General features: G+C 45.2%; 1 protein-coding gene and 1 long non-coding RNA gene across 8 annotated transcripts in view; one reads left to right on the forward strand and one right to left on the reverse strand.

Moving 5' to 3' along the window:
* LOC309668375 overlaps positions 1-24,189 on the forward strand; it is a 485,025-nt gene that overhangs the window by 47,912 nt on the left and 412,924 nt on the right. The window lies entirely within an intron of this gene.
* DENND2B (DENN domain containing 2B) overlaps positions 1-24,189 on the reverse strand; it is a 151,340-nt gene that overhangs the window by 44,001 nt on the left and 83,150 nt on the right. For all 7 annotated transcript variants that reach the window (XM_082478069.1, XM_082478070.1, XM_082478071.1 and 4 more), the window contains one exon: positions 6,567-6,671. In XM_082478069.1, coding sequence (XP_082334195.1) covers positions 6,567-6,646 — 80 coding nt within the window. In that variant the 5' untranslated portion in view covers positions 6,647-6,671. Of the gene's footprint in view, positions 1-6,566; positions 6,672-24,189 lie in introns of those variants that run through there.

The following is a 24,189-nucleotide window of genomic DNA, read 5'->3' on the forward strand; positions in this document are numbered from 1 at the left end:
ATAGCAGGAAGCATTCATGCCAAGGGACACCCCATATATTGTCAAGGTCGCCTAGGGAGGGACTTTTTGGGAGGGAAGGCTGTCTTTAGTCCTTGATGACAAGACAGTTCTGAGCTCAGCATGCTCTGGCCACAGAGCTCCTGAAGTGTCAGTATCAGGAAGCAAACCAAATTGGGGCCAGTTGGAGAAGGCTCCTGGGAGTCCAGGAAACAGCCCCAGAGGCACCAAGATGGGCTGTGGGCTCCATGAAGTGAGCCTGTCCACAGATTAAAGTTACACAGGGCCCAGCTTCCAACATGCCTAGTCCCTACTGAGTAGGCGTCTAACCTGCTTCCAAATGGAACTGCCTGGGAGTTGGCCAACCACCCTCCCAGGGCTGCTCAGCTAAAGCGGGTCCTGGTGGCTCAGCGGGCAGCAGCATCCCCCCATCACTATGTGACCGCCCCAACTCTGGAGATGGCATGCTCACTGCACTCCCCCAAGGCCATATTCTGAGGCACCCAGAAGGAGAAAAGGGAGCAAGTCTGCCTGAGTCCTATCAGCAAGTCCAGAAGTTTGTTCCCCAGGCCAGAGCAGGGGCTCAGTTCAGTAACGGACATCCCACTCTGGGACAAAAGTCAAAAAGTCAAAAAGAGGGTAACACTCACAACTTGATCGTCTTGCTCCTAAATGGCTGGAAGCCCTCAGTAGGGTCCAGGACAGCCTCATCCTCCAAGTGGGGCTACATCTGGACCACTACCTACAGAGACTCAAAGTCAATCACAGCTTGTCAGGGTAAGTAGAACAGTAGCTAGGATCAGAGCAGAAACGGAGTCACCTTGTCACCTCCACAAAGCACATCTACCTGCTTGTCATCTAGCTGATTTCTAGGGAAGCACAAGGAGAATTGGTGAGCTCCTCTCTGGGAAGGAACCCCAAGTCCTCTAGGAAGTAATGGCAATGAACATAAAGAGAGCATTTATAAGACAGACGCCTTCTCTGAGACAGGTAAAAAAATGATGCCTTATGGGAATGTCCCCAATGCCCTAGTCTGGCAAAAATGGAACTGCTGTATAAAGCAGAACCAGGCACTATGCAAAGCCAAGAGGGAGAGAAAGGTAGTTGCAGGAAACCGTGCTAAAGACATTTGTGATGGTTTCAAAACATGGTCCCCAAATTCTTTGACATGCCTGCTGTCAACATGACCGCTTCTCTTGAACCTGGGCTCTGTGATTGCTTGACCAATAGAATATGGTAGAACTGAATCTGTGCTACTTTTCAGGCCCAGGCCTCAGGAAACCAACAGCTTCTACTTCCTGTCTCTCAGGCTGTGAGAGAGCCCAGGCCATGTGGAGAGGGCAGGTGTTCTGATGGACAGTCTCAGCTGGGGTCCCAGCAATAGCCAGCATCAACTCCCAGACATGTGAGGTAAGACGCCTCCAGGAAACACCAGCCCCTGGCCACTGAGTCACCCTAAGCCTTGAAGTCTTTCCAGCTGAGGTCCCACATATCATGAGCAGGGAGCAGCCATCCCTGCAGTCTCTGTCTGAAATCCTAAACTACAGAGTCTGTGAGCATAATCAAATGGTTGTTTTACACTATAAAATTTGGGGTAGTTTTGTAGCAGGAGATACCTGACACAGATTTGGGTACCTAGAAGTGGAGTGCTATTGACACAGAATCCTAAAACATTGACCGTGGGACTGGGTGATGGCTGTTGGGGGTGCTTAAGGCAAAAATAAGGAAAACGTTAGAAGCTAGAGGAAAGGGGACCCTCACAATGTTGAAAAGTTTGGCAACTCTGTCACCTGTGGTGACATGGAAAATAGGAAGTATATCTAATATATTAGATGAACTAGCCAAAGACATTTCCAGGCAGAGTGCCGAAGGTGCCCTCTGACTCCTTCTCGCTGTCTCTAGTGAAAGGAAAAGGAGATGAGCCAAACAGGGAACTGTTTTCAAACAAAATTTAAAGGAAACATAAATGAGAAAGGGCTTTCTGAGTTAGAAAATAAAACTTGTTTCAGTCTCTGTCTCTCTAGACAAGAAAAAATTCTCAAATTAATAAATGGCTTCCAGATTGTGGTGACGGTTCCATTCAGTGGGTGTGTGTATGTGAACTCATCAAACTGAAAACTTTATTCTTTTGGTTTTTTGTTTTGTTTTAACATCTTTATTGGAGTATAACTGCTTTACAATGGTGTGTTAGTTTCAAACTGAAAACTTTAAATTGCGTTTATGGTACTTTAATTATCCCTCAATAAATCTTTTTAAAAAAATCTAGAGTGGGACTGAAAGATCCTTTGCCAAGACCTAAAAAAGACTTAAAGTGTTGCCTCACAGAATCTTACACACAGACAGACAAAAGGCCTTCTAAGGATCTTAAGGGTGAGCCCTGAAGAGCCTCTGTAAATAATAAGGCCTCTAAGACTCTTAACAACCATCGTCCCATAGCAATCTCACAGGGAAAAATCCACTTATCCACCTTCTGAAGTACCACAAGTGCCATTTGGAGGCTCTAAACCTAGGGTTCTAAGAGTGAATACAGAGAGGGGAGGGGAATCCTTCCTAGCTGAGTGGTCAAGAAAAGGACTGGGAGGAAAGTAACATCTGCATCCAGACTGGCAGAAATGTAAGGTTCGCATTAGAGAGCAGTGCAAGATTAAGGTAGAAAGAAAAACCAGGGCTTTTTATGAAAGCCTTAAAAAGCAGGCCAAGTTTGACTGTATCATAGATGACAGTAGTTTTTGAGCAGGGAAATCCCAGTCATGTTTACAGGGAGGTGAATATAGAGGAACAATAAAATAACAGAAGGAACAGGAGAGCTAGGCTTGCGTTCTTCCCCCCGTTAGCTTTGTATCCTTGGGGAGTACCTCCTCTTCTCTGTGTCTGTCAGCCAAACTGTCAAACAAGTGGGTGAGACCGAATGAGCTCTAAGGTTCCTCTTCAGCTTTGCCTTTCTCAGAGTCTATGGACTGAATGGAAAGGGAATCCAAAGTTAACAAGACCTATCATGGAAGATACTGTAAGAACTCAAATAGTACAAGTAGCCTGTGCTCTAAGAGGCTGATCTCCCAGCCATCTAGACAACTGGTCAACAAACAGTTAGTCTTCTAGGTACCAGGCACTGTTTCCAGGCTCAGAGGAGACAGAAAGCAGTCAAAGTCCTTGACCCCAAGAAGTTTACACTTTTACAGGCACCCAAGTTTCCCACATATACATCCAGAGGTAAAGTTTCCAAAACACAATACAGACAGCCTATATTTTCAAGTCACAATGATCCAGATGCTGGAGTTTCACAGTGAAGAAGCTGTTGAGGAAATAAGCAGGCATGACAAGTCTTCTGAGAACAGCCCCTGCTGCCTGCCAAGTCTCACAGTACAAGTGAAATCTCCTGAGAGCAACAAGTGGCAAAGTTTACCCCACCTAGATGGCCGAACTAGCTCTCAACATAACACTTTCTTAGCAACCATTAGCATGACCATTTCTTTTTTTTTTTGGCTGCGTTGGGTTTTTCGTTGCTGCATGCGGGCTTTCTCTAGTTGCGGCGAGCAGGGGCTACTCTTGGTTGAGGTGTGCGGGCTTCTCATTGCGGTGGCTTCTCTTGTAGCGGAGCACGGGCTCTAGGTGCGCAGGCTTCAGTAGTTGTGGCATGCGGGTTTCAGTAGTTGTGGCACACGGGCTTAGGTGCTCTGCGGCATGTGGGATCTTCCCAGATCAGGGCTCGAACCTGTGTCCCCTGCGTTGGTAGGCGGATTCCTAACCACTGCGCCACCAGGGAAGCCCAGCATGACCATTTCTTAGCAAGCAAGTCACTAAACTGCTTCTAGTCCCACCCAGGTCATCAACACCAACATCATAAAGCCTGATCTCTGGAATTCAGAGGACCTTTGAGAATCTCACCTCCCACCCCCAGAAATGGATGCAGCCAAACCTAACGAGCTGGAGTGGGAACAGCCTGTCGGGAGGTGAAGCAGCTAAGGGTGAAGCAACATGCCCCTTTGGCCTCACTAACAGAGAGAAAGGGAAGCCTGCTCCAGGACACCAAAACATAGCAAAGAACAAAACTTTGGTGGTAAAACGAGAGGTTCAGATTTCCTCCTCCTGCATATCCTGCCAAATCAAGAATGGTCTATAAAGGAAAAGGAAGAGAATAAAGTAGCAAAACACTCCTAAGAAGCTAATAATGGAATGGAATCTAGGATCTTTACCCCAAACTAGCTTAGTGGTGGCACCAGGTGAAGTCTTATTCAAATTAAGGATATGGCCTTGCAAATACGTATCTTGGCATTTCCACAGGGTCCCATTTGCCCGTCCCCACCAGTTTTCCATGCCCCAAAGTACCCCTGCCCCCAAAGCTAGATACAAATGCCTCTCAGTATCATCGGGTTCCTCTGCCTCCGTCTGGATGATGCGGACAGAGGTCCCCAAAGCAGTCAGGGTTCAAAGGCCCAGCTTTCCAAGGCCCTAGCACCCCTGCACTCCCCAACCAAAGTTCCGGTCACACCTGGGAGTCTTTTCTCACTGGAACTCCTGGGCTGGCAATGATGAAAGGTCCCCAGGTCACAGGCAAATGTCTACTGGAAGGTCAGACTAAGAAATCTGGGTGCCAAGGTCACCAATCCAAACTGTAAAAGCCTTGAAAAAAGAGAATGGATCATCCCTCTTTTCTCCCCAGTGTCCACCAAAGAGCCCAGCACCTAGGAGGAGAGCCCTCAGAGTTCACTGACAGCTTCCTAAGAACAGTCCCAGATTTGGCTGGGGGTGAAAGCAGCCAGAGAAACCACCAGATGATAATTTTGAAATAATAACAACTACAGTGCAGCAGTAGCCTCTGAGAGAAGGCTGTAGCTAGACACAGAGGCCTGTGACTCCATGCCAAAAGCCCAGGAAAGGAGGGAGGGAGGGAGGGAGGGAAGCGGAAAGGTGGCAGGAAGGAAGGGAAGTGAAGACTTAGAAGGGAAAAATGCCTTTTTTTAGGCACATCAGAGGCTCAGATATTTACAAATACCATCCGTCGTGTTATGATGGCAAGCAGGCTGGGAAGCTAAAGGAAGAGCAATTTCTAAAAATGTTTAAAACATGTAGGTATATACTCCAAATAGAAACTAGGGTGCCTGTCAGCAGTTCTGATTCTGCTTTGTGACTTTATGTAAACACTGCATCTCCCATCCCGGTCCCCACAAAGTGGAAATTAGAAGAAAAAAAGAATACTTGAAGGAGTTGAGGGCTTCTGTGTACAGTAATTTCTAATTCAGGTTCTAAATATACTATTTCTTTTAATTTAAGAATAAAATGGTAAAATCACACACAATGCTTATTTCACCCATACAGTCTCATATAAAAAAGTTGGGAACCTTAATTCCCAGTCTCTATCTGCCAACTCAGAGTCAGACTGCAGAGTAAGAAATGCCACCAGACTGGGGGGGAACCCAGCAAAGTGGTTCCCGAGAAGTAGATAATGGGAGACAAAGACTCTGAGATCTAGACCTGTCTCTGCCTTGGCCACCGACATGCCCTGGGAGAGGTCAGTTTTTCTATCTGCTTTACCCAAGAGGTTGTCGGTCCCTGCCATCCTCAGCCTCACCCAGTTCAGGGAAGCAAGTATGCAAGCAACTCTAGTCCAGGTTAGACGGGGTGTGTGCGCAGGGGGTGTTCTTACTGGTCGTGCTGCCACAGAGTAGATATTCAATTTGTTTGTGTAAGCCCCAAGCTCTTATGTACCTAACAAGTCAGAATCTATCAATTTCTGTTCTGTTGGCACAGTCAATCCAGACCATTTCCACTGGGACCAAACCCTGCACGTATGGTGTACAGAATTCCTCTTGCCTCATTCACGCCAGTCACTCCCCAGGGGCCACATCCTATGCCCCATTCTACCAACCATACCTGGATATTAGCTCTGAACGAACCAAACATCTACCACTACCTCTGGCCAGACCTGAGTGTGTGCCACACTCCACTGGACTCAGCCTGGTAATGCACAGCCCAGACCTCCAGGAAGGAACTAGCCCGACCCCAGTCTAAGATGAGCATCCATCTCATCTATCCATTCTAGTGGCTGAGGTTCCAAAGGCCAAATTTGCCCAACTGAGATTCAGCAGAAGGGGCTATGAAAGGTACGTGGCTTTAATAAAAGAGGTTCTTCTAGGACAGCAGCATCCAGCCTTGGCCAAGACCTGAGAAACCCTGGTGAGAGTTGTACAGCTATCTGCCAGCTCTGGAAGCTTCTACCCCATCACCGGGAGGAAGCTAACATTTACTGAGTGGCTTTTTGCCAGGCACTATGCTAAGCACTGACATATATTATCTCATTTAATCCTCACAGAAACTCTGTGAGATAAGTACTATTATTATTTTACAGATGAGTAACCAAAATGTTAGAGGGCATAAGAAAATGCCCTGAGATCTCACTATTTGGTAAGTAGTTAAAGTTTGGCTCAGATTATGCACCTCTACGACTGTCCGAATCATGATGATAATCATTTACATTTGGCAGGAATCCTATCCAGGACACAGGTCATTAGGTGTCCTTTGATGCTACCCTCCAGGGAGCCCCATTCCCTCAGCAGTGCTCCCCGACTCACCTGCTCAGAGTCCCTCGAGGGGCCTTAGTGCCTCCAGCTCCGTGGGTGATACTGGAATTCTTGTTGGCAGTCATGGTCATTTCTGCTCTCTGCAAACACAGAGCCCTGCAAAGAAGACGAGACCCATAAGCCAAGTTTCCATGGGCAGCGAAAAGCACCTCAAACATTTCCAGATGACCTCCAAAACTGCCAACAGGGTTTCTGTGGTGGTTAGCAGGAACCACTTTCCCACATATATTTAATTTCATGTGTTACAGATTAAGAGCCTCAAGGGATCCCTGATCTGGGTTGGGGAAGAGTCTGTGAGCTAACAGATAACTTATCACTTCACAGAAAATGATTTTAAAAACTCCATTTCCATTCTGCTTCTTCTCATTTCTTAAGTTAGAGTTTCCCAAACTTCTGGCATGCCATACAGTCTTTATGAATTTTACCATATTTGCATACCTCCTGAACAATCATTTACTCAATGTTTTTCTTTAATCAACTTGAAACTGACTTACTTTTCTTAAAATATTTAACCTTGTTCTAAACAATTAATCATTGAAAAATATTTACTGAGTGAGTACCCATGTCCTAGGCACTGCCATCCAGCAAAGAATGAAACAAAGTCTCTGCTCTCATGGAGCTTACATCCTAGCGGAGGGAAACAGACGATAAGCAGGCACAAGTCATGTGTGTCATACATAAGTGTACATTTGTGTATAATATGTATAGTGATAACTGGTAGGAAGAAAACATGAAGCAAGGTAGAGGGAGAGTGAAGAAGATTTGTTTTTAAAATAGGATGTTCAGGGAAGAACATCCTGATAAAGTGACATCTGAGACAGAAACCACAGTTATGAGTTATCATATTTTTAACACCCATTAAAATAAAATTAATATACTTTAAGGTATTTAAGTATTTACAAAGTAAAAAATGTCTGTACATGTACCATATACAGTTAGCTAATATAGTAACATTATTTTATGCTAAAATAATAAAAGGAAGAAAAATATTAAAACTTAAGGGTACATCCAGACTGGAAATTGTCTCCTATTTGCAGATGGTATGATCCTCCATGTAGAAAATCATAACAATTCCACTAAAACACTCTTAAACTAACATATAAAGTCAAGCAAGTTTGCAGGATACAAAGTAATATTTAAAAAATCAGTTTTCTTTCTATACACTAGCAATGAACAATCTGAAAATGAAATTTTTTAAAATTCCATTAATAATAGCAGCAAAAAGAATAAAATACTTAGGAATAAACTTAACAAAGGAAGTGCAAGACTTATGCACTGCAAGCTACAAAACATCACTGAAAGAAATTAAAGAAGACATAAATAAATAGAAAGGCATCCCATGTTCATGATCGGAAAACTCCAAGTTGTTAAGATGGCAATATTCCCCGAATTGATCTACAGACTGAACAAAATACTCATCAACTGGAGAAATTGACAAGCTGATCCTAAAATTTTGTGGTAGTGCAAGGGACCCAGAGCAGCCAAAACCATCTTGAAAAAGAAGAATAAAGTTGGAGGACTCGCACTCACCAATTTCAAAGCATACTACAAAGCCATGGTAATCAAGACAGTGTGCACAGACGTAAGAACAGAAATAGAAATCAACAGAATAGAATTGAGAGTTGAGAAATAAACCCATACATTTATGGTCAACTGATTTTCAACAAGGATGCTAAGACAATTCAAGAGGGAAAGAAGAGTCTTTTTAACAATATTCAGACAACTGGACATTCATATACAAAAGAATAAAGTAGGACCCTTACCCTTATACTATACAAAAGAAAGTAAAAATGGATTATAGACCTAAATTTAAGAGTTAAGATGACAAAAGCGAAGCCTGGAATAATACAACATAGAGGTAAATCTTTGTAACACTGGATTAGGCAATAGTTTCTTAGATATGACACAAGCAACAAAAGAAAAAAGATATAAACTGTATTATACTAAATAAAAAACTTTTGTGCTGTAAAAAATACCACAAGAAAGTAAAAAGACTCCCATAGAATGGGAGAATTATTTGCAAATCATATATGTCTGCTAAGCAACTTGTATCTAGAATATATAAAGAACTCTTCCAACTCAATAATAAAAAGACACATAATCCAATTAAAAAGTAGACAAACAGAAACTAACACACCATTGTAAAGCAATTATACTCCAATAAAGATGTTAAAAAAAAAAAAAGTAGACAAAGAATTTAAACAGACATTTCTCCAAAGATATAAAATTGGCTAAGAATCACATGAAACAATGTTCAACATCACTAGTCATTAGGGAAATACAAATCAAAACCACAGTGAGGTATTACTTCACACCACCAGGATGACTGTAATCAAAAAGATAAAAACAAGTGCTAGTGAGACTCTGGAGAAATGAAAACCTTCATTCACTGCTGGTGGAAATGTAAAATTGTGCGGCCACTTTGGAAAATAGTTTGGCAGTTCCTCAAAAAGGGATACATAGAGTTACCATAAGACCCAGCATGATTCACCCCTGGGTATACAGCCAAGAGAAATGAAAACATGTCCACACAAATACTCATACCAATGTTCATAACAGCCAAAAAGTGGAAACAACCCAAATGTCCATCAGTGGACGAATGCATTAACAAAGTGTGGTATATCCATAAAATGGAATATTATTCAGACATAAAAAGGACACATTCCACAACATGGATGAACTCTCATGCCATTTTTATGAAATGTACAGAATAGGCAAATCTGCAGAGACAGAAAATAAATTAATGGTTGCTTAGGGTTAAGTTGAGGGTAGGAGAATGGGGAGTGACAGCAATGAGTATGGGGTTTCTTCTGGGGGAGTGAAAAAAAAGTTCTGAAATTAGATAAACAGTGGTGATGGTTGCATAACTGTGAATATATTTAAAAGATGAATTGTACACATAACATAAGTGAGTTTTATGGTATGTGAATTATATCTCAATTTAGATGTTAAAAAAAACTTAAAAAAAATTTTAAGTGCCTTGGAGAATGGATGTGAGAGACAACAATAATTCACATTATTTCTAATGTGAACGTGCACTCTGTTCTGGGCCAACACCACCTTCACAACGCTGAACAGTTCAGGAACAATAGTTCTCTCACTCTGATCGGCATTCTCATCACATTGACCAAAATGAAGTATGTTTGGATGTGAAAGTTAAACATATTTATTTATGGCCACTAATGACCTTAATCCTGGAGGCCATCTTACTTATTATCTTGGTGCAAATAAGTGATTGGTTTCGATGATAAAAAATAAGCCAGACCCTAATGCTTGATATCATTTATAATTCTTTCCTAATTTCAACATGAAATGCACTCTCTCTAACTTCCTTACCTTTATGCGATCTCTCAAGGTTGTCGTTTTGGTGATGGTAGTGGTGAGTGAAGTGGGAGCTGGAAGGGAGGAAGCAGCCCGCAGGTACTAGCAATGGTGATAGCAATGAAACATCCCCCACGATGCTTTTAGAGAAAGAAAACAAACCCTGAGCCTCATTTTTATCCTTCATGAAGAGCCTTCCCGGGCTTCCCTGGTGGCGCAGTGGTTGAGAATCCGTCTGCCAATGCAGGGGACACGGGTTCGAGCCCTGGTCCAGGAAGATCCCACATGCCACGGAGCAACTAAGCCCGTGCACCACAACTACTGAGCCTGCGCTCTAGAGCCCGCGAGCCACAACTACTGAGCCAGCGTGCTGCAACTACTGAAGCCCGCGCGCCTACAGCCTGTGCTCCACAACAAGAGAAGTCACCGCAGTGAGAAGCCCACGCATCACAATGAGGAGTAGCCCCAACTCGCCACACGCAGAGAAAAGACCCAATGCAGCCAAAAGTAAAATAAATTTAAAAAAAGACAAAAACAAAAACAAAGAAAAGCCTTCCCTACGTATTGAGGAAAAAATCTTTACAAACTTAAGTATATAGCATAATGTTAGTATGAGGAGAAGGAAGAAGGGGAGTCAATCCCGCCACCAGAGCAGCTGTGCACACCGGCTCTGGTGAGATATTCTTTACCTGCACCAGCCAAGGGCCAAGTTAAGTGCTTGGTGTATGGCTGTGTGTGTTAAACAGAAAGAAGGGAAAGGAGAGGCAGCGTCTGGAAGCTTTCCCAGGCCAGTTATCAGGGTCCTCAGGGAGCACAGTGCTACAAGGAATCAACTTGCTAAGCATCAGCTTTCAACTGTGCCCATGGTAACAACGGTCACAATAATCATCAGAACCCATCATAACAACACTGGACATGCTCTACCAGCTCCAGGGCAGGCCCTCAGGGAAAGGACAGAAGATTTGTGGAAAGACCAGAAACTGAAATATATTAAAAGAACATGATGAAAAATATATTCTTTCCTTCCCTGAATTTCTGATCTAAAATGCTCTGAAATGCAATCATATACTTGAATATGAGAACACAGAGCCAACTTAGTCAGAAGGAAAAATGTAGATAGCTGTGATATTTGCTTGGGCCAAGAAGAAAAATCCTGTGAAGATGCAACCAAGAGAGGAGTGGGTCAAAACTACCAGGGTCAAAACTACCAGGCCCACGGCATTGACCCTCGGTCACACTTCTGCAAGAACACAGCTGCTATTCTCAGCCGCGGCCCAGGAGTTGAGGCATCTTGGGCAGGCACTGCTGAGAACCCCAGGAGAGCCTACTAAGTCAGAGATGCTTACTCATCGTGCTCCCTCCCACCTGCTCTCTCTGGCCAGGTCTACCAGGTTCAGGGAATAATCCAGCGGCCTGAGGAACTAGGGACCAGGCTAACCCATAACACCTGAAGCACAGACTTGAGCACTCTGCGTGGCAGGCTTCCTGGGGGACACTGCTTCTCCCAAGGCCCTAAGAGCCACCTGCAGGCTCCCATCTGTGCTTTCAGCCTGATTCCTTGGCTAGTCTGGCTGCAAAGAGAGAGACACTCCCAAGCAAAAGAAACACCCACTGGGAATAGAGCAGAGAAGCCAAGGGGATGAGAGGTGTTTTGCTAGCACCCAGGCCCATCAACGGCAAAAACTACGTGTTTGGAAAATGAAATTGTTCAATTAGCATCTACCACCGATCACGAATTGCTCAAAACCCCAGCTCTGACAAATTACAGACAACTATCTGAAGAGTTACAACCCAGAGAAACAAACATAATAAGGTACCACTAGAACTTCTCTACAAACCCTGCATCGAGACAGAGACCACAGTCCCAGGTTCTCGAGGTGCAGAAGGAAGAACACCCAACCTGGAGTCAGCCCAACCCTGCCTCTAGCAACTGCTGGCCAAGGGTCATTGTACACGTGAGTTTTGAGGACTCAACGTTCTCGCTATAAGAGCAATAATAATAACATGACCTACCTCACGTGATTGTTATTTTGGCACACTGAAGCTTAATAAATCATTTTTCTTCCAGATCATGCTTCTCTACGTATTTGGAAGGCACTCTCTCCATTCCCAAGCTAGATTTATTTTTCAGACTCCCTGGCACTGCCATCCAATCCATTTACTCTACGCTAGGCACTGTGCAAGGTACTAGGATATGAAAATGGACAGATACAGTCCCTGCCCTGGAAAAGCTAACTGTAAAGGGAGAAAAGTGAAGGAAAAAGTGGACTCCACGAAGGCCTTACAGAGAGGTGACATTTGAAAGTAAGCCTTCGCCTATTTGTTACCCATGGTAAGAGGACTTAAGAAGAAAAAAAAAAAAAAGCAAAGGCACATTTATTATCAAAGGTGCTGCTAGATTCTTTATAAAATTATAATAGCTAAAGTTATAAGCATTTTAAAGGATTAAATCATTTAATCCTTGTGACAACCCTACGAAGTGGGTACTATCATTATTTACATGTTACCAAGGAAACCAAGGTACAGAGCAGTTAAATCGCTTGTCCCAAGTCACACAGCTAGAAAGTGGCAAGGCAGGAATTTGAGCCCAGGTGGCCTGCACCAGCGCCTCCACGGCCCTGAGTCAGCACTCTGCATGGCCTCCAATCATCTTCCATTTCAGCTCTCACCATCCCATGACGTAGTGATAATACAGGCCCAATTTTCCAATCAGGAAATTGAGATTCAGAGAGATTAAATGATTGGCCCAAGATCACTCACCCAGTGAAGGAATAGGGCAGAACTGTGGACTCAGCTCTGACTCCACTGTCCACTTACTTTTCTTAACATTGATAGGGGTGCTTGTTAAAAATGCAGAGTCCCAGGTCCCACCTCCCCCTCTTGAACGGAGCCTAGGAATTTGTATGTTCAGTAAGCACTTCAGGCTAGTCTTACACGCCTGTAAGTGTGAAAACTTGAGTCCCACAACGTGCTGAGGACTTGTAAAGGTATGAAGGGTCACTACTGACCATCCTCCCAAGAGTCTGCCCAGCTGTGGGCAAATACAAGATGGACACTCGGTCCCCTTCCTCTTCCCACGCCCCCAGCTTCTTCCACCTGCACAGAACCACCGACCCTCAACAAAGGAGCAGGCACGTCACAGGATCCAGTGGAAGCATTATCAATGTCTGCTCTAAACAGTTCCCTCAGTCTTTGCTGTACTCTGAGTTCTTGTATCTCAAAACAGCTTTTCCTGCCACCCACCCCTGGTAGCTAACGACCGCTTTCCTCACTTTCCCCTCACTTCCAAACTCCTGGGAAAAAAGAGTTTACACCCGAAGACATTAACTGGTGGTTTGCAAGAGCAAAAATATGTTCCATTGGGTTTTCCCTTTATTTTTTTTAAAAAGTTGAATTAGTTATCAAACGTTTTAAAAATTGGGTGAGTATAAATGAAATGCAAATAAAAATTCAGATTCTGGCTTCTCTTGAAAAATTAGAAAACCTGCCATCACCGTCTGCATTTCTATATGGCAGCAGTTGGCAGTCCAGTTAGATGTAGCAAGCGCTCCCCAATTTACCACTGTCCCTCCCCACCCAACGCCTACAGGTGGCCAGCTTTGCTCAGTTCTGTGACCTGACTCTCCCAGTCAGCAGGAGAGTGCTGCGTCCCACGTCCCAGCAGGGAAGGGGTAGGGGGCACTGCACTGGGAGCAGCCGCACAAAGCCTCCTGGAGGGCTGGGCTTGAGCAGTGCAGGGAGGAGCCTACTCTGGCCGCTTGAAACCCTCCATCTATTCCCCTCACTGCCAATGGAGGAAAGACCCTCTGGAAGGCTCCCTGCTGTCACTCAGGCCAGCCTGCATCTTGCAGTTATCTCTCCAGCTCCCTTAGTGCTCCCTTTCCCTACAATCCAGTCTCATCACCCAGTCCACAGATGCTCTGCCCAAGGTCTGAGAAGGGATCCCTCAGAGGTCAGTCTCTGAAGGGAGCTCCTTCTGAGGGCTGCCCAGCCTCTAAGAATGAACCTTCCTATCCCAGAGCAAAAAACTGTTTCCCCTCGTTAAGTGACATTTCTAAATGTCTGTGTGGTACTTTTCTGCAGGCCTAATTTCGGACATGACAGTACGCCTCGCCCCTGAGAAGGAGACATTTGAGCCCTGAGAGCGCTGAAGAACAGATGCAAGTGTTTGGAGGGAAGCCTCCCGTTCTGCTGGGGTTAAGATCGCCACTGAGAGGAAACACAAACACTGCCCAGCACCCTGCTTGTCTAGTCTAGGTAAGAAGTCAGGACGCCCCCACAAAGGAAACCTCTAAAGCACATGAGAATTTCTGCCGACGTCGACATTCCACTAATCTCTTAAGCAATCTCTGGTGTGGAAGTAATAGCTTAGGAAGCAGCCCAGAGGGAAGGAGAAGGTGAGAAAGGGAACGGAGCTCTGTGTGCCCTGAGAACCTGGCTTCAGCCCAGTCCGGCTCTGCACAGCTGTGGTCTGACTGCTCTGGAGTCAACCTGCTACTCACCCTGCCCAGGGAACACCTACCTGACCGCCCTCACCCCCTCACTGACTCCCTCCTACTGCCCTTGGTCATCTAGGCCCTGCGGCAGGCCGAGCAGAAAAGGATCAGACTGGCAGCTCCCGCAGAGGAGGGCCTACGTCTCTCATTTCTTCCTCCAAGAGTCTCGGCAACCAGCACTGGCACAGCAAGTTTCGGAGGGTCATCATTAGAGAGAGTTCCTTTTAAGTACCCAAACCAGAGTTCTCGAAAGCGGGAGCATTTGATTCTCCCTTTCTCTCCTGCAGGTGTCCTTGGACTGGGCCGAGGCGGGAGGCGCCTCATTTACCTTTCATAGCTCTGCCTGGACTGACAGCTCAGGCTCTGCTGTAGCGGCTCACCTGCACAGCCTTCCTAGGAAATTCAGCCATCCCACAGGTCCCCTGACATCCTGGCCCCCTCTGTCCCCATGCGGCTGAGAAAGCTGTAGGGCAGTGCTAGCTAGTTCTTCTCCATGTTTTGAACAATCCTCAGTACTTGGCAGAGAGTTCTGCACATAAAAGACAGGCAAATAAATGTTAACTGATTTGCTAACTGATGGCAAAAGAGGGCCCCCAAGGAGTCAAAGGCCAGGAAGAGAAAGGGCCCTAGAAATTCTAGCACTGGCCATATCTTTTAAGGTGCACTCCTTCGCTCCCCAAAGTCATGGCTGCAGTAAAACCAATGAAACGGAGGTTTCCAGCTGTAGCTGCCACCCAGTTGGACTGTCACCAGCAGGCCTTTTCCTCCCAGCCCTCAGCCAACCCTGTCTACCTCAGGAGTTTCAATCTCCTCACAAGTGCCCCTATTATCTTCCAGGGCCCTCCTGCAGTAACAGTTCTCATCCAACACACCCATGAGGAAGGGCTGCTCCTGGGAAACCTGCCTTCACCTCGGTCACGCTGGCTTTCTCCTCCCCCACCCCTCTTTTCCCCCCTTCCTTTCCTGACTCATTTCTCACTGGTTATCTGCCCACAACCTTGTCTTTGGCTCTGTTGTGCCTAAAATCAAGGGGTTACAAGGGAAAGGGGAGAAAATGAGCTCAGAGGTTGGGTGGGTGGGTATCAAAAACTGTAGAAAGGGAGCCAGGAAGGTTTTTCTCAAGTCTGTCCCCTAATTCCCTCCAAACTGCCAGACCCCTTTTCTCCGTCGGCACTTCTACATACCTGGTACCTTGGATCTTTTCCATTCCAGCCCCAAGCTCTGGGGCTCTAGGTCCAGAAAGCCCTTTGAGCAAAAATGTTGAGGGGATTATGAGCCTGGTCAAGTGGAGAGGAACCAAGATTTGTTTTGCTGGGAGATCAGAAGAATTGCTGGGTGTTTTTACAGGTCCCTATGAGGCTGAAATCTGCCTCAACCAGTCACAAAAAAGATGATTTTTGTTGTTGTTGTTGTTAACAACCAGAAAAAAATTAAGCTCTCTTTCCATCTCCTGACTGTCCACTTATCACTCCCACATCCTCTTTCCCAACTCTCCTCCCCAAAGAGGCCTTTAAGTTTGGGTTTTCAACCTCAACCATTTTCAATCCCTTTTCCTGCCAGATGGTCCTTCTCCAGTTCAGTACAGATTCTGTGGAGGTTTGAAGTTGGGTTTAAATGTTTCCTGAAAGCCCAAAATGGGGTGAGGGCTTGTTAGGCAATTCCAGGCCAAAGGAAATCTGGTTGCTTCCAAGACAGTTTTAAAAACCTAGACATGGCTCTTTCTGCCAGTCTGGAAACTCAGCCTCTCAGCGAGTGGCTTAACCCAGCTCTGCCAGGACGATGGGGCCCACTCTGTCCATAGAACGGAGGCCTGCCCCACAAAGAGCCCTGCCCGCTTTCACCCTTGGCAAGAAGAACCCAGTGGGTCCTGTAAACATGATGATGATTCCAAGGCCACAGACCTATCTCACACCAGTGCCTTCCCTCTGCCAGTCACAGCAGACTAATTGCCATTTCCTGCACATGCCAGGAATGTTCATGCCTCCAAGCTTTTATTCAACCAATTCCTTCCATCACGAAGTCCTCCACCACCATTCTTTCTTAAATATCCAGTTCAAATGTTGACTTCTTTCTGAAGCCTTTCCTGACCCTAAATCTTGACCTCATTCTCACCCTTCCCATGCTCTCCAGCCTAGCTGAACTCAACCTGACTGATGGCAAGATGCCTGCCCTGATCCAGAAAAACACACCACCCACAAGCCAACTTTCTCAGAAGAGGACTAGGAAATAGTAAGGGCTAAAGGGACTGGGCAAGTCTCAATACCTCCGTTTCCCTATCTGTAGTATAGGAAGAATATTCTACCTCTATAATGAGAACTTGAAGACCAATGAGAAGCCATGTATAAAAAACAGAGGATACTCAGAACCAAGAGGGAACATACTTGAAGTCTCTGGCTTTCCCCCAACTCTCAGCCTCAGGACCTCTTCTCTTGTCCTCACTCTCTTAGCTCTTACTCTGTTTCCTATTTCACTGAGAAAATAGAAACAATCAGAACAGACCCTCAATAAGCTACCACCATCACATTTACCCACCACCAGCAACAGGGCAGATCTTGTCACTACTCTGCTCAAAACCCTAACATGGATCCCAATCACTAAAAGTAAGAGCCAAAATCTTCACAATGACCTACAAGGTCTTCATCATTTAGGTCTCTATGATATCTCGGACCTCATTTCAACTACTCTTTCCCTTTACGTTTTCCCCACCAGCCACACTATCTCCTTATTATTTCCTCAAATACACCAGGCACATTCCAACTCCGGGCCTCCACACCTGCTGTCCCCTGTCACTAGAACATACCCCCCCAAGAGAGCCTGCTCCCTCATCTCCCAGGTCTTTGGTCAGACATCATCTTCTTAGTGAGGCCTTCCCTGGATCACACTAGAATTTAGTGTTAAGAAATTACTATTAGGGACTTCCCTGGTGGCGCAGTGGTTAAGAATCCGCCTTCCAACGCGGGGGACGCAGGTTCGATCCCTGGTCAGGGAACTAAGATCCCACATGCCGCGGGGCAGCTAAGCCCATGCGCCACAACTACTGAGCTTGCGCTCCTCAACAAGAGAGACCACGTACCGCAAAACTACAGAGCCCACGCACTCTGGAACCCGCCTGCCACAACTAGAGGGAGAAAACCCGCATGCCACAACTAGAGAGAAGCCTGCACACCACAACAAAAGAGCCCGCATGCCTCAACGAAGACCCCGCGTGCCACAACTGAGACCCAACGCAGCCAAAAATAAATTAAATAAATAAATGAATAATAAATAAATCTTTAAAAAAAGAAAAAATAAATTTTTTTTTAATGAGAAAACATTTGCCACCATCTCAGAGTGGCTCTACCTGGACAGAGTGAGCAGGCTGGGGCTCCACTGTCCAGGCCCATCTTCCAAGCCCACCAGCCTTCCCAGTTCAGAGTCTGACCTACCCTCAGCAAGCAGACCCACTCAGAAAATTGAAAAGTGGGCCACGTCCTATGAACACCCAAAAGATTCAGGGCAGGGGTGGCTTCAGCCCCAGAACAACTGAAGTCGCTCTCTGCAAAGATTACAATGATTTTCCTATTATAAAATGCAAAGATCCTTTCTCCGGGGCTTAATGAATTAGAGGACCTTCCTTTCCTCCTGTCTACTGTTTGGGACACTACTGATCAGCCCTCTCTGAAGCACTGCAATGTAGTTAACTCTCAATCTGGAGTACACTCTCTGGGGGTAGCATTTTACCATCTGCCTGGAGGATCCTTATGCTCATCAAAAGAGGGCACAGGTTAAGAAAGGTTGGGGGAATACTGTCAGAGAAGGAGAGAGAGACAGGTGTGGCACTAAGACTTTTATTTGTTTATTTACTTGAAGCCTCTGAGGGCATCTTCCCAGCCAGGCCCCCAAGCTACTGTGCTATACTCTCTGGTCCTTGCCCTTGAGCAGCTCCCCATCCTGCCTGAGACAGACAAATAAAGAAAAGATTCTGGCACACTGTTACAAGAGCTGTGAAAGGTGTATGAACACAGAGCTCTGAGAGCAAGGAGAAAAGACACCTAATCAGGTGGACAGGATGGATGTAGGGGAGGGCTTCTGGAGGAGACAAGAAGTGACACTGGGCTGAGTCTTGCAGGACTTGTGGAAGATACAGAAGGCATTAGAAGAACACTGCTGCAAGCAGAAGAAAAACCATGAACAAAAGCCAAGGAGATCTTAGAGCAAGAACAGTACACAAAAAGCAATAACCATAATGGAAAACATTGATAAAGCAGACTACACTAAATAAGAACTCTGTTCATTAAAAAATGCCACTTAGGCAGTGAAAAAAGACAGTGAAAAACAGGTTACAGAACTCAGCAGATTAGGAACATTAGATACACAGAGGAAACTTATCAAGAAGTAGAGCAACTGCAGATCTTGGCCAGATCATTAGGGCTGAATTTCCCTTTGGATAAAAGTCTCAGTTTTGGAAGGGAGTAGAAGAAAGTGCACATATACAGCCAGGCTCTGCTGGTTCTAAGTATGCATTTATCTCATTTAATCTAGCTGCCATTATCTCTATTTTATGGATGAAGAAACTGAGGCTCGGACTTCCCTGGTGGCACAACGGTTAAGAATCCACCTGCCAATGCAGGGGACACAGGTTTGAGCCCTGGTCCGGGAAGATTCCACATGCCGCGGAGCAACTAAGCCCGTGCACGACAACTACTGAGCCTGCGCTCTGGAGCCCACTAGCCATAACTACTGAGTCCACGAGCCACAACTACTGAAGCCCACGCACCTAAAGCCCGTACTCCGCAACAAGAGAAGCCACCGCAATGAGAAGCCTGCTCACCGCAACAAAGAGTAGCCCCCGCTCGCCGCAACTAGAGAAAAGCCCGCGCGCAACAACGAAGACCCAGTGCGGCCAAAAATTAATTAATTGATTTAAAAAAAAAGAAGGAAACTGAGGCTCAGGCTAAGTAATTTGCTCAGGGTTTCATAGCAAGTGGCAGACCCCAGAGTCTAGAGAGGTTGGCACTGAGCTCTCTAATTGACACCAGAGCACATAAGTCCTCTGGTCTCTGTCATATCTTGTGACAGGAAGTCATCCTCCAACCCGAGTGCACCCCTGCAGCCCAGCTCTGTCTGTAAAGAGTTAGAAATGGATATTGGCAGTAGTCTCATGCCTGGCCCCCAAATGCTTGGTGTTAAAATTCCATTTTTCTTTAAGCCATCTAGTTCAGAGGGCCCTGAATCAATTAAAAATAAACGTAAGAGATGTTCCTCTCTTGCTGTTCTTCGAGCCTTTTCTCCTTATCATTCTTCCCCACCTAGGGGACCCTGGTCAAAGAAAGGCCTTCCCCTAACAATGCAGTCCAGCTGGAGCTGAGACTGAAGATAAGGGGCATCTGTCTGTCCATCTATCCAACTTCTTTAAGGGTTATGATGGGGACAGAATTTGCCTTTTTCCTCCTTTAAATAAAGCAAGTGTTACTTGGCTTCTGTGGTTCTCAAACTGTGTGCTGAGGTGCCCTAGAGCACCGCAGTGAACTCACAGGCATGCTGCAAGATATATATTTTTTTTAATTAATTAATTTTTTTATTGGGGTATAGTTGTTTTACAAGTTGTGTTAGAAGATATTTTAAATTTTTGAGGGAAACAAGAGCAATATCCAACATTTGTTTGGACACCCCGTGAGTCCACAGTTTTAACATTAGATTGCACTACATTCTTTTCGATGATGTCATTTCTTTGTGAAGCTGGGTTTTCAGCAGCTGCTGTGATTAAAAAGCAATAACCGTGTGAAAAGCAATGTGGAACAGGAAATGGGGATGGCAGTATTCAATCTGATTCCAAGATGTGAGATGTTGTGCAGTGCCCAGTACATCCCATAAGTTAGTAACTGTGGTTATTTAAGAATGAAATAAAAAATGTTTGTAATTGAAATTGATGTACAATATTATGTTAGTTTCAGGTGTACTACATAGTGATTTGATATTTGCATACATTATGAAATGATCACCATGATAAGTCTAGCAACCACCCGTCCCTATACAAAGTTATTACAATATTATTGACCATATTCCTTATGCTGAATATTACATCCTCATGACTTATTTAGTATATAACTAGAGGTTTATACCTCTTAATCCCCTTCACCTATTTCAACCATTCCCCCAACCTTCCTCTAAAAATATTTTTCCTTTCAATTTATATACATATATTTTTCAAATGGCTACTCAGTTATCAGGATATAAGCACTTACTAAATTGTTTACACCTAAACACTTAATAAATAAAAATAAGGTATTTCTTTTGGCCTCTGGGCACTGTGAAAAATTACTAAAACACGAAAGGCGCACGAACTGAGAAAGTTTGGGAACCTCTGGTAGCAGGTGTTTTTTTAAGTCTCTGTGTCAAGGAGTCAAGGAGGAGCTCCCAGGGCAGGCCCAACCCTGCCCCAGAAGCAGGCAGGCAGCTGTCACTCAGGCCTATGGACGGCACACTCAGGCTTTCACTGCAGCTGACAGAAGAGCTGCCCCTCTGCCTGAAGAGAAGAGGCTGCACACTAGCTCCCTGTCAGCCCAGAGGCTGTGCACATCTGCCTCAGCTGTACCCCAGGCTCCCGGGCTCCCCTCTGAACTCCCTCCCTGAAAAGCTCTATTCAGCATGGACCTCATGAATAAAACCCAAGCCAGCCCAGAAGCCAGCAGGGGACTTCCACACACACTCAGACTTGGGCAAAGTCCACAAACCAAACCATTAATCCACTGAGGGAGGGAGGGATGGGAATCTGGGAGAGGGCTTCCACTGACAGCCCATCCACTAAAAGGCCAACTGGGTTTTTTGGGTGAAGATTTACATGAAAATAACACCATTGTTCCCCAGGGGTTTCTGGCCTGATATACTCCCTCCCTCCATTCTTCCCTGAAGTCATAATCCTCTGTTGGTGACATCACAGCTGTTGATACAATAGCCAACTGTTGTGATGTCACAAGACTCAACTTTTGTCATTTTCAGTGGGGAGTGGGGTTAGAGAATGTGACAAAGGGCTGGAATTGAATAAGGTTATAGAACTGGAATTTGCTTTTTCATGCTAATTTCCCTGGTAACGAAGGGCAGTGACTCACAGAATGAAAGGCAAGCAAGCCACTGGCAGCAAGGCTGTGTGTAGATTCATCTACACCAAGGGGAGAGGGATGGGGTAAGGGGGGCTAGGGCAGAAAGGAGACAAAAGTTTTCAATTCCAGGATTAGCCAAATATGAAGATGTTCTCAGTCTGGCCAAGTTCAGGACTTTCTCTTTCCATTATCCATCATCTGAGCCCAGGGTAAGCAGAGAAAAGCTGAACTGCAGGAAAGGCTCCAGGCTGGAACGTTCCCTGGAAATTAATGTTTGGGATACTGCATTGGGTTCTGGACTCTACACTGTCCAAGGGATAGGCTGTGTTTGGACTGCATCCTGAGGACAGTGACCAGCATGGAGAGGGCACTCAGACGCATGTCACAGGAGAAATGACTAAAGGAACTGAGAGTGTTTACCCTGGAGAAGAGAAGGCTGTGGATGGGGGAGGCTGATAATTGCCTTGAGAATTCTGAAAGGCTCTCATGTGAAGAAGGGACTACATGTGCTATTTATGGTCCCCCAAAGAGACCTCAGACAATGAGAAGATCCAGAATGGCCAATATGAGAGAGAACTTTTTATTCTTAAATTCCAGTTAGAGACTATAAGTTTTTTTTAATTCCTAACTTCTTACTTACAGACGAGGCTCTTTGAGGACAAGGACTGTCTTGGTCACTTTAGTGTATACCCCAGAATTTAGAATAAGTGCCACATAGTAAGAGCTTATTAATATTTGTGAAATAAATGAACAAATGAAGCAAGGACAATGGTCTGCTGAAGTTGGTGCTTACTCATTCAATAAGTAGTTTTGAATCCCTGCCACATGCCACTCACTCAGTTAAGATGCTGGGGATACAAGGGTGAAAGAAGCGGATAAGGTTAGTCTTCCCCCTCCCCCTGCTTTGTAGATTAGCACAGATGGCATGTAAGGTCCCTTCCAATACTGAGACTCCTTGATTTTTAGAGATGACTAAAATATTTTAAACTGAGAGGAAAGAGGACCCCAAAGGCCATAGATAAACCCTACCTACCACTGCTGCTATTATTCACAAGCCTGGAAATCTAGACCAAGCTAAGGTTGCCTTCTCGGCTGGGGAGGGGCCTGATGCTGAGACAGCCCTGTGCTGGGCCAGACCAGACCAACCAGACTGGGCATTTTATCAAAGCCTCCCAAGCACCCTAGACAAGACAGAGTAGGCTCTCATGTGAACCTGGGCTCCCTCAGCCCAGCAATAAGTAAGTATGGTCCAGTTAGGTAATATGAGGTATTTCAGATACCCTCACTTCTCTAGGGAACTTAAATTTTCCCCATCAGCCTCAGGGCAATTATCCTGCTAGGGGCCATCTGAATGACAACATAGTCACTACAGAACAATTTTCAAGGAGATAATTGCAAGATTTTCTAGGCTGTGCTAGGCATACAGGCTTGGTTCCAACTTCTGAGGGCATGAGAGTACAACTAAAGGTAATGAAACAGATGATTTAACAATAACGATAGACAATATACCAGAGACACAATACACACAGACATCATCCTCTTCAGGGTAGTCCTTAGAGGCCTGAATGTTTATTCCAATACATTCTCAAAACATTCTTGAAATTCCTGTTTGGAAATTGCCCTCAGAGACTTTGGAACATTATCTGAATTTTCTCTGAAGGAAAATCTGCATCCTTCAAGGGTGCTAACTCATTCAGAGCCATGTGGCAAAAAGGGTGCAAACGAGAGAAAAGCATCTTGGGTCAGAATAAGCAGTATCTGTCAAGTATACTGTGGAGCATACTGTATACTGATATCAAAGGGGATGCATACTGACACTGTCCCAAATCTCTACTTTTTAGAGTACAGCTGTATGAGTTCACAGAGCTCTCTGAGTATCTAATAAACCCCAAGAACAACCACAGAAAATTTCTAAGAACATAAACTTCTGTCTACCCTTTAAGGATGTTCACAAGCTCCCAAAGTTCCTCCACAGACTCATTGTAAGAATCCTTGTCCTAACCCATTTTACCTGCCCCATAAGTGCACAGGTAATTCTGAATGGAGGCCTACAGAGCTCAGCAGGTATGCCAACGTTGGGCACTGAGAGAGTGGCAACAAGGCACCCTGCTTCCGTGAGTCCTTGCACCATTGTTTCAAACCTGGATGTCAGCAATTTACAAACTACTACACATCACAGGCCTTCAGGAGTGTTAGGAATAGTTAAATCCAAAAATATCAGACTTACAAATGCCAAAGACCCTGAGACTCAAATGTGACATTTTCTAACGTGGTTTGTAAACTGGCACTGAAGACAATTCCCAAAGAGGAATCAAATCTACCTATGGTAACCACAGGTGTTTAGCCGTGTAAGTGCACATATGAAGAGCAAGCCATGGTCACAGCACGTATTTTCTCCCCCTTCTCTAAGTCCCCAGTCTCCCTGTGTGAAGCACAGGGAAGATGTCTCCTGCCTTCTTCTGAGCCAGCCAGCATGCCCACCAAGCAGCTCCCGACATACTAAAAGCCACCCAAGTCACATCTGGCTCATGCCATTGCTCTCTGTAATGAGGTATGACATGTATCTAAAGCTCTTGTATATTTTCACATTTATAGCCTACAATTAGGCAGTTTTGAGGGATGTAGCTAACTACAGTTCTGTTCAGTGACCTATAATTATTCACACAGGCATCATGGCCAACCCAGGCAACTATCAGGGTGAAGGAAGGCACTCTGAGC

Source organism: Balaenoptera physalus (assembly GCF_965194825.1).
Source record: "Balaenoptera physalus genome assembly, chromosome: 10".
NCBI lineage: Eukaryota > Metazoa > Chordata > Mammalia > Artiodactyla > Balaenopteridae > Balaenoptera > Balaenoptera physalus.